We start from the raw sequence: 11699 nt of genomic DNA on the forward strand, positions 1-11699 counted from the left end.
TCCATATTGCTAATCCTGTCCTGAGATAAATTATGTTTTTTCTTTGTTTAAAACAAATGGAAACGCCTTTTTTTTTTTTTTTTTTTTTTTCATGCATTTCCTGCATGCACTGTAGCTGGAACCTGGCTGAAGAGAGCATGTGTGCATACATGTGTGTATTTTGAACAGAGATACATTAAAATGAAGTTTGAACCAGAAAGTTCAACTTTGACTTGAACCTTGTATTAGAATGTTCCATAATTTTTGTTTGTGTATCATCTCCCATAATATAGCCTTGTTTCTTATTTCAGTCTGTTGTGGGAGAACAGCTTAGCTGACCACAATCAATTTATGCAAATACTGCTGTGATATATCTCTCAGCTTTCTGTTGAAGACAAAGGTCTTTTATCTAGTTGCTAATAGAGAATTGTGCTACAGTCTCACTGTGGTACCCCATCTGCTTTAAAGGGCTAGCATTGGTTAGCAAGCACAAAAAGCTGGGATTGAAAGAAGCCCATGTTCATTTCAGCCTTTACCAATGTACGATCTTGATGAATTCATTTATTGTTCACAGCCTCAGTTTCTCCATCTGTTAAATTAATACAGATCTGGTTTTCAATGCATGTACTTAGGGTATGTGATAATTTCCTGTGATAAATTTAGATTCCCACAAAAAAACCCCACTGAGTATGCAAATAATTAAATATTCAGGGGTTTGGGGTTTGGGTTTGGGGTTTTTTTAATTGGTCCTCTGTCCTTCAGTCACAAGTCACCAATTAATTTTGTGTTGTTGCGTTTTTGAAGAGGCTACAGATGGAGTGAAAAGATTACACAAATAACAACAAAAGTTTTTGTCCTGAGAAACAGAAAAGAATAGACTGATCTGAAAGAGAACATGCTAAGATGTACTTTTATTTCATATTTCAGACTCTCAGAGGATTGGAGGAGGCAGTGGCTACTGGGCTATAGTGTTTCTCTTTGTTATCTCTCTAGTCGCGGTTGGGGCTTTCATCCTCTACAAGTTCAAAAGGCAAGTAAACCTTAATCAACAACATGCACATTTTAAGAATTAGATTTATCCAGATCAGAAAAACAAACCAGAGTTTGTTATTTGAAAAGGAGATTTCTTGAAGAATTGCAAAAAGTCCACCATTTGAAAATCGTGGGTTTTTTCTGAACTTTTCAGACATCAAGGTACTACACTGATGTTTGCTTTCACTCGTTGTGTTCCAAGGTAAATAGCAGCAATATGGGAACTATGAAGAGTTTGTTCAGCTTGTCTAAATAATATCATCAAGAAACAGAGCTGAGCGAAAATATTATTCCTGATTAATTCCTACCTCATTACTCCTAGCAGTTATGAATAAACTAAAGCTATTGGGATAAGGAGTGCATCTGCAATGCTGATTTGCTTAAAAAAATAGTTTTATCAAAACATGTAGTGCTCTGGAGTTTCTCTTTGCACACATTAGGTTTTAATTGCTGGGGCATTGCCATGTAGAATGACTGACGGAAATAGATTAGCATTAATTTGACAGTAGAGTGTGTTGAGGGAAGAACTAATTCTGGAAGTGGCCTTTATGTGAGACATATTCTCAAAATTGACAAGGGATGATATGCCAGCCTTTGACAGTCCAATATATCTTTAGTCTGCAATTGATTATAATCAGAGCTACTAGGGTGCTGTGCAATATAAAGAATTTTGTTCTTGTTCACAGGTCTGTGTTAATATTGGCTATACTCTTGGTTTTTTGTTTCTCTGGGGCATTTAGAAGCTATTTGATTTGAGCACACTGGAAACAAGCCTTCATCATCATCAAATCCTGATATATTTGCTCAGTGAGGATTCCTATTGATTTGTTGCATTTTTTAAAGACTGATTTTTATTTGAAATTAACTTGTTTATAGAAATGGGTGTGGCACTGAGTCTGATTGCAATAAGGGTAGGTAGAATTTAAGTAAGAGGTTTTTTAGATAAAGTGTTTTTACATCAATTAAGAACCCCCGTTTTCCAAGAATCTCTTTATTTTCTCAATGCAGCACGTATGTTTCTTAGAGCTCATAGTGGCTGATTTCTCTAAAGGACAAAGCACAGAATTCTGTATCAGCCTGTCTACAACTGAATAAAAATCCATTTTGCTATTTTAGATGCCTGCAGCAAGGAAAAGCATAAAAATGGTTGATGTGTTGTAATTATATTATTTCAGTAGCAATACATGGAGGATTTGCTGTTTGTAGTGTGGGATCATAAAACTTGCTTGTGGTATCTTTCCAAAGCTGTATGATTTATATCTTTTATTAGCTCTTAAATGAGAGCAATTAAATAACAGACACAATTACCGCATGGCAAAAGAAGTATAAAATATTCAAGAAAGGAATAAAAAAATTATTTTCCTTGAGTTCTTTCTAAAATGCCCATTGAACCATTGCTTTATAAATAGGGCTTTTATTAAGGAGGAAACTGTAGTACAATTTGCAAATTGCGAGTTTTAATGTCTCTTACACTTCCATATATAATTTGTGAAAACCATTTGCATTTAAATATTGTGGGGGTTTAATTTAGGTGAGATTGAGGAGAATTGTGAGATATATTCAAATGTTTCTCTGTAGCCTGAAAACTGCTGTTGGCATTGATGAATGACCATGCAGTAGTGTTCAATTTTATTACCTTTCTTATCTGTTTCTGAGATACTTGACAGAATTATTTTTAAATATTCCTGCTAAGCTTTTCCAAGATGATTTTTTTTTCCATTGTGTCCTTCATTTGCAATTTGGTCTTCAAAGAATATTGAGCAACTCATTGGTACTACATTTTAAAAATCACTTTTTCCCTATGTGCTCCCTGTGAACTCCTCTCGCACCCAAATCTTTAATACCTTAAAAAAAGTCTTTCAAAGACAGCTGGTGAATTGCTGGATCCCCATGGAGTATTTACTTGCAAGTATAGTCCCTTTAATGTCAGTACAGTGAGCATGTAAGTTTACAAACTGGTCCACAGGGACTGAGGCTATGAAACTGAGTGTCCTTTATAGATATAAAGGTTGCAAGTTGTAATGAACAAAGGCAGCTTGTCAACATTATATACCTGTATATTAAAAATTAATTTGCTGGAAGAATGCTGTAGGCAACAAAAATTGTTCATTTTTAGGCTATAATTTCAGCAGAATAACACTTACTGGACCCTACGGTAACTCACACAACACATGGAAATATAAATTATTTCCACATACAAATTAGAGACATGTATAAAGAGTTGAAATGTCAATACTGTCCATAATTTTTATGTATGATTCACAAAATTAAGGAGGAGGTGGAAGACATTTGATGGTGCTTTCCTTTCATTTATGTAAATTGACAGTCAGATACTCCCTTTGGAAAAGGGTTAAAACTCCTTTTTTCCCCCAGGGCAGAGAAATGTTTATTAATCTTAGTTTTATCACTACACTAATTGGGTCTATGTGACTTGCGGTTGCCATGCAAAAGATTGCATGAACGTGCCTTGGACTATTCTCTCTCTCTCTCTTTTTGCTGGCCCAAAGTTCTTTACTTAAGGGTAAGTTTGTTACCTCATAAGATGCAAGATGGAAAAACTAGCTTGCAGATAACACAGTGACTGGATTGGCAGGGAGGATTCATATGTGAGAGCATTTCATCCACTTGCAACAAGCCAAGGCACTATTCAGGACCCGGGATGAAGAGTATAGAGAAAATAGTGGATTTCCCTGTAGACCATAGTACAGCTTTGATAGAAAATGGAGAAACCTGCTCAAACTGCCCAAGTTCTGAGCACCAAGGCCTCTTGTCCCCAAGCATGGTCCCTGCCCTCCCTGCCTGAATTATTTCTGAAGTTCATATTGTAAGAGCTTGGGCCTTAATTTACACTAATTTTTGTCAGGCAGAATTGCGAGATGAAAGATGGTGTTGACCAGACACCAGGGACTAATCTAATACCTCTTTTTTATGAGTCTTTCAGGGCAATCAGGACAGCTATGATGAAACTTGCTGCTCCTGTTTAATTTCTCTTTTTTTGAAAACTGCAATACCCAGCACTAAAAATTGGTGTCCCTTGCAAGAAGTAAATCTCACAAAATGAGTTTGGGGAAGAGCAGTAATCTAAAAATAACAATCCTTCCTAAGATTCTGTGTCAGATGCCTCATGCATAAAGCAAGAGTGTATTTTATCTAATTAAGCAGGGGGGTAGGGGGAAAACAGAGGCAGATTCATATAGAGGTAGTGGGATTTTGGCTGATTAGTTATACACATAGTAAAAACCAGTGCTGTCTCATCACTCCTGAAGGAATGCCCATTAAAAAGAAAAGATTAAAATTGTTTAATTTCCCATTATGCTAATCAAAACTAGAATTGTAGGGTCTGCTAGATAATCAGAGCTGTCATGGCTGCTAGCTAATGGTTAGGTGACTATAGGTTACATCAGTTATGATATGCCCTAATCCCAAATATTTAAACGCTGGCTAGGAAAACTGCTGCCCTCTGTTCTTATATGCAGTAAAATTGCAAGTATTTTTCACTTTGTGTTCCCCTGCCCCACCTCCCCACCTTATCTAATGGCCTGTTTGTGCATCCAGCCACTTCTCACCGGGAACATATACGGAAAAAGCTGATGCTGGAATCCCTGGAGCTCATGGAGCACTCTTGGCAATCCTGGGAGTGGTTAGTGGCTTTAGGAAAAAAAAAAAAAAAAGTCTTGAGACTAGCAGGGTTTTGATACTTTGTGATCAGAGTAGGTAAGCAGTTCAGATTAGGTCTATTTTTACCCAGTAAAGAAAATAGCAAATTTAAAATTATAAATGCTGATGGTTTTAAAAAATAATTCTAGTCGTAATCCACAAACGGACAAAGATTGGTTTAGATCATTTGAGGGGGAAATTTTCAGCATGGCAGCAAGGAGAGAGAGATGATACCCCAGCTGTTAAATCTGACTGTGGCTGTGGCACAAGAGGCAATGCAGACAATGAACATGGATGGTGGGCAAGCCGAGAATAATTTGCCTTTTCTTTGCTCTTACTTTCTGGGTAAGGAAATCACCAATCTGATGCCTCAAGCAAACAGCATGTTGCAATACTCACTAGCATGCTTCAGTTGTTTAAGCATCCAGGTAAAATGGACTACAGCTGCTTCTTTTGACCAGCACAATATAAAGCAGTGGGAAAATATTTTTGAGAAATCAGGTCTATTTTTTAATGCAGATATGGGACCTGTGTATATTTTTTCTATAACATATCATCTTTACTAAATTTTGTTCAGTAAAAACAGACTTCTTCCATTTCCTTTGAAATGATGTTTGTCTTTTTTGTGGGTTTCAAGTTTTGTGGGTTTCAAGTTGCCATCCAGAAAAGATTTCTTCATCCTTTCTATTGTATGGGGTCCTGGGCAACAGTGTAGAGAAGGCAAACAGCACTGTCTGCACTAAGCAAAGTGGAGGAAAGGAAAATTGTATTTTAGCTACATCAAAGCTGCCATGTAATCGTCATGTTACTAGTAGATCTGACATCATCCTCTTATTTTTTACTTCTGTACAAGAACAGGATATTACAGCTGCCAAACCAGAGCAAGTAGTTGGCTTTTCTGCTTTGGTATTTTACCTGGTTAATAGTACCAAACTCAATTATCTAAAAGTATGAAAATCTTAATCTTTTAATTTAGATGCAAACTACTATGAGTGCACTTAGAGCTGCGTATATTGTTTTCACAAATTGCCATTAATCTACTTCAGCCAAATTTATATCATTTTGTGTATTCCTTTTTTGCCCACTAATATCAAGTGCCACTTGAAATGAACCCCCTCCTGGGTCATTGCCACAGTCTGGAGCAGAACTGTGTTTTCTTTCTGCCTCATTGACTTACTATCTCATTTTCAGTCTCTGAAGAAAAGCTATCTTTTTTCCCCACCTTGCTTATACTACTTTTATGCTCCATGAGAGCAAGTATAGTCCCAATCCATGCCATTTAGTTATAAAAAAACAGGCACTAATTTAATGATCCATAATATTTCATAAAAACTTCCTCAGAAATCAAAGTAATAGTATGTAGGAAAGATTTCTGAAATGAAAGAGGCAAGTAAATCAGGAATGCCTTAAAGCACAAAGAAGTCAGTCATGTGAACATTAATCCAAATGTAATAAAGCCAACACCACAATAAAGTTATTTTATTTAATGGATTATTATTGTTGTTAGTTTTATTTAAGTTCCAAGAGAATGCTACATTATTCCGTGTCCTTTTCCATGTGAATATGTTCCTATTTTTTATACTAAACAGAATCTTAATCAAGCCTCTGGAAAACGAATGAAGTTGCATAAAGGCCAATGAATATTGTCTCCACAAGGAAAGAACTGAAAGCCAAATAAACTTAAATGAGTGGGAATCAATATCTCATCCCCCTCCTGCTGTTCCTTACTGCTGAACATTTTAAAGTGCAAACAGTTTTGGGTATGAACTGATTAGAATTTGTGAATACAGGGAGGAAAAAAAATGCTTTCTAGAATATCTTCTCAAAGATGTGGGACCTGGAGAGCTTGGTGAAAGCCATGTCCTGTGTTGTTTGTTAGTAGTTTTGTACAGACTTAAGTCTCCAGTTCATACTTTTATGGTCCTTAAAGCAGGCATGACTATTTCTTCTTCTTCATGATTGAAATAAAATGCTACAGAGAAAACAAAAGGAAATAAAAATGTAAACCATGGAGTGCTGCTCAGCAGAGGTAATTGTCTCCAGTGATGGATGTGAAGCACATGCATTTTGCAGCTGAAGAGTAAACCCCCAAAAGAAGCTATTGTATAACATTTTTCTCTGTTCTTAGACTTGCTTTCAATTTTCCTATTGCTGATATAAATCTCCTGGGTCAAATTTCATGTCTTGTCATGTTTTCACAGTAGTCTTTTAGGTAAAACCAAGCATTTCAGCTCTGCCAACTTCAAACAGTTACATTGGATCAACATAAATTGCTTCCTTAAGAAGAGCAAAGCACATTATAGTACACAAAAGTTTTTCTCTGTATAATTAAGGGTAGCGGATTCCTTCCTGCATGTGAGAGCAGTTGAGCAGAGACTGGAAAGTTGCCAGAATCAGGCCCATCTTTAGCAAGGATTCAGTATCCACATCCTGTTTCATCCCACAGTGTGGTTGTCCCTTATAAACAGAACATCTGGCACATGTGTTAAAAATGCCTCTTGAAAAGACTTGGACTATCATTTTCTTCTGTCTAGTTGAGTCTCTTGTAAAACTGATCCAATATGAAGCACAGAGATCTCTATAATCTATAAAAGGTCAAATGCCTTCACCAGATCTGTAATATTCTCCTTCCTCCCATCCATACTCCATGTTACAATGTAAGATGCTTTCCTCTATGAGTGTGAGGAGCAAAGGAAAGTATGAAAGAGTCGCTGAGTACCTCAACTTTTTACTTTACAAAAGGGATCTGTACTTAGCAGGATTGGGCTCATGAGGTTTAAGTGAGTGAGAAATACAGCTTACGCCTTGTTTCTTTTTATGTGTAACCCATAAAGAAGTGCTCTTAACAGCAACACGTTTAATGGTTATTTGTGAACTTGTGAGGTTTCTTCATTCAGTAACCCCTTAATATGTTCAATAGAATGTGTTGTGATATTGGTGATCTCTAACTAGTAAGTCCTGAGTTGAAGCCTCAGGATTCACACCAAAGGACATACCTTGTTGACCTGTTTTCAGCCAGGTCCTTCAGCCTGGGCAGACAGCAGTTAGATTAGCAGCTCTGCTTACTTAATTTAACTGCAAAGGTTTGATGCATCATATGGGTTTGAGATGGATAACATTTTTATTATGTCAGAAATATTTTGATATTGCCATTGATGCTTCTGCAGTCTGTCAGAAATACAGTTTTGAGAAGGTCCCCTAATTATTACAGAAACATATGTGCTTATCCTGCAGATGTGTTGCAAAGACATTCTTCTGGGTTTTATTTCCCTTAGGCATTTGACGGTGGACTGAAAGTAAGCAATTTGACAGGTTTGATGCAGGTCTGATTGAGAGGGATATTGTTTTCCACAATAAGGAAAATCAAAATTAGTTACCTAATGTAGTTTTGGTAATGAGAAATGTCCTTCCCCCTTTCAACATGTGTTTTTTCATCCAGTTAATGGGAGGAAAGTGATGCATAGCTTGGCTTTATATGTATGTTTGTGTTGGAGGAGCCCTCGGACCTGTTGAAGTGGTCATAATAGTACGGTGTCGTCCTTTGCATTTGCTTAGCCCTGTGCTTAATTTACTCCATGCTCACTGAGATACAGAAAAGAGCAAGCCAAATCATACTTCTTTCTTTGTGCTGCTTATAAATAACGGGATAAAATACCTGATTTCTTTGTATATGTATATAATTTTGTGTGTGTGTGTGTATATATACCTATACAGATGTGTGTGTATGTACACATATAGGCGTATAGGATGCATTTCATCTCTTGAGTAGTTCAAATTAGAGGGAGGAGATCCTCTTCAGTCATCTCTCATTGTTTAGCATTCTCTGTTTATTCTAATTACTTTGATGCAATGGAAGATGCTGTTCAAAATAGTGTGCTGCAGCCACTTTTATCTCAAACTGAGATGGTGACACCTGGTAAAGAACCTTTCTTCTGAAATGACACTAAAACCAGGTCATCTTCAAAAGCCTAGAGAAAACAGAGCAACCTGTGTATTTATCCAGCTTTCAAACTGCTGCCAGAACACGGAGCAGAAGATGGTCACTTTTGGAGAGATGCCTAAAAATCAGTGTCACTTTTTCTGTTTTCTCACTGCCTAAAGCAGCTCAGCAGAAACCACAGCTTAACCTCAGCAGTTCAACCCTGTTTTCTCTTCTCTTCTTGTTGTCTACCGATTGCAATAATCTGTGTTTAAGCACAGACTTTGACAGCCATGGTCTGCTGTCACGCTGATCAAGCTGTCAAGCTGTTTCTTGCAGTGTAGGAAATAGAGCTCACAACCTGCAACTCCCTAATCAGAAGTGTCTGCTTGGTGCCTAGGAAAGGATGTTCTTATGCGCCCAGGCAGACTGCAGGTGAACGCAGCTACAGCAAAGGCTCTCAAGAAATGTTTAAACCAAAAATTCTGTTACAAAGTTAGAAGTCCCTGATTATTCCCTTTGATTTTACAAAGTCTAATTTGAGTTAATCTAGTTAAGAACTCCTTATCAATCCTAAGTCTTAAGCCTCCTGGTCTCAGCAATAGTGCTAATTGTTCATTAGAGCTGATAGAGCCATTTAATAACATGCTTTCTGTTCTTCTAGATTCAAATCATAATGAATGAATTAAATGCAATCTGCTATAGAGAGTTTTGTCTAATTCAGCAGTTCCCAGTAGTCCTGGGTCAGGCTTTACACTGCCTCCTTCGCTGCTGCCTGCTTAACTTCATCAGCCTCCCCTGTCTCCTTATTTGCCCTTATTAATGTCTGTTTACCTCCTTACTTCTTACCCCTTGGTCCTGGTCTCTTGTTTCTTCATTCTCTGCTACCTAACCATTCCCTGTCTCCTGGATTTCTCCAGCTTCTTTCTCCTCAACCCTGATGGATATGAGAGTGTGATTTGATTTGATTTGATTTGAGTGTCAGCCCACCTCACCAGGGAGATGTGATGACGGTTGTGAGCCAGCTACATGTTTGTGAAGATATCTGGAACCAGAAATGAATGCCTACTGGGTCTTTTTATTGCTTGAGATCTTTAAATAGTTTTTCTGGTGTTTTAGTAATGGTTTGGGGTTTTTTTCAGTATTGTTCATTGTCTCTCAATCTTAGTCAGAAATTAATGCTTAATTACTACATTGGCATGAACATCGTGATAAGGCAGTTACATAAAACTGTGACTGAGTATAAGGAGTTGATAAGTTTAGGTTGTGAACACAAAATTAAGGAAAGGTGGGATTGGTGCTGGTTAATGATTCTGGAACAACTTGCCCTGCTGGAGCTCTGCTCTGATGCCAGCATGTGCGTGACACAAACTTCATCACAAGACTTTTTCTCCTTGTCTGATTTAGGAAACTGCCAGGCAGAAATGTCTATGCCCAGATGCACAATGAAAAAGAGCAGGAAATGACAAGCCCTGTTAATCACAGTGAGGACACCCAGAACATCATCCAGGGTGAGGAGTTTATTGATGATGATCTGGACTCTCAAACACTAGGTAACGCAAGAGGTAACTTCATTTTCAGTTTATAATTTTTCATAAGTAATTAATTTTTAATTGATGGTTATTTTAATTTTAGCTTTTTTTCATTTTCTGCTCAGCTTCGGGAAGAAGCAAACAGTACACCACTAACAGGATTATCTCAGTTATCTTCTTTTGGCTTGCTTGTGTACAGGCTAATGTACGGATGACATGCTATAAGGAGCACGAATACAGAGATAGCACAGTTTAATGCCAGGAGACTTACCTGGACAATTTTAGAGAGAAATTCTATTTAGTAGAACAGGATATAATAGGTAATAGTTGAAGTAACTCCATAATCCCCTGAATTCGTGGAAAATGGAGTTTAGGCCAGAAGGATTTGTAGAGTCAATGTTTCCATGATTTCAGCCACCATATTCTGTTAGCATTTAAAGTTTTCACAATCAGAAACATTAAATTTAAATTTATTCCTGTATAAAATAAGTCTGCCCTAATTTAACTGATAACTTTCTAGTTTTCATGGGTGGTCATAAGGAGCCCATGAGGGAAACTTTCTGCGAATATCTCTCAGTGCAAATAATTTCAGTGTCAGGTGGAAATGTATATCCTGGCACCCTGTAGTTATTTTTAATGTAACATGGAGTGCTGATCTATAAAGTTCATTTCCTGTAAAATTTACCATTGTGTTCAGACTGCTTTCAGGTCACAGTCTGAAAAGTGTAGGGCAATGGAAAAAGCTCCTTGGTTCCACTTCTACATATTTTCTGAAAATAAATCAGATAACCCAAGCCTTTGGGACTTGTAGCAGTAGATTCATGGTGTAAAAGGCAACTGTAATGTCTTCATGAACCCACGGAAGACGACGTGTTTTAGTTGCAGCAGTGGTAGCCCGGGGAAAGACAAACTTTGGCAGGAGAGATTTCTTTATCTTGGGTTTCACCTTTATCGTTTGTTATCGATGTCTTTATTTTCATTTGCTGAACTGTGTGCTGCTTCTAGGTTCTTGGAGGTGTTAGCTTTGAGCACAAGGGAAGAATCCAGACTCCTGCTTTGCTTTGTGCATTTCTATCCTTTGTTTGACAATCTTTGTGTATGAGTGTTTTCATTCAGGTTTTGCAAGACGACCTTGATTGCACTCCTGACTTTACCGGAGTTATTTCCAAAAACAACCCTGGAAAAACAAAGTCTATGTTAAAATTGTTTGATCAACTCATCTCCAGGGTCTTTAGAAGAGAAGGCTGAATGCTAACAAAGTCCTTGCAGACATGCCTATTAAAGTGGAGCATTCAAACACCTCTAGTAATATACAAAAGCATAACTTCTTTTAATGGTTGAAAATCCCTTATCGCCTATTTATATAAGGCAGCTTGGGATGCTGGAATAAAGAAATGCTACCCTGATTTGTAATGTGGTTAGAAATAATGCTCACTTGCCCTGCACTCCTTACTCGGGGAGGGGGGGGGGAGGGGAGGGGAGGAAATAATATAAAAATTCTTCTATCTGGGCAGAGCATTAGGGTCAAAAAGGGCAAGACCATGATGCTTTGATCTGAAACTTAAAAAAGACAGTTAGCA

At 37.5% G+C, this 11699-nt stretch overlaps 1 protein-coding gene across 1 annotated transcript in view; it reads left to right on the forward strand.

Annotated features, from left to right (window-relative positions):
- The window catches only part of SORCS2 (sortilin related VPS10 domain containing receptor 2), a 579315-nt gene that overhangs the window by 555934 nt on the left and 11682 nt on the right, over positions 1-11699 (forward strand). Inside the window, 2 exon segments of the mRNA XM_037385456.1 lie at positions 907-1009; positions 9995-10152. Coding sequence (XP_037241353.1) covers positions 907-1009; positions 9995-10152 — 261 coding nt within the window.

The sequence above is a fragment of the Falco rusticolus genome, chromosome 1 (genome assembly GCF_015220075.1).
Source record: "Falco rusticolus isolate bFalRus1 chromosome 1, bFalRus1.pri, whole genome shotgun sequence".
Lineage (NCBI taxonomy): Eukaryota > Metazoa > Chordata > Aves > Falconiformes > Falconidae > Falco > Falco rusticolus.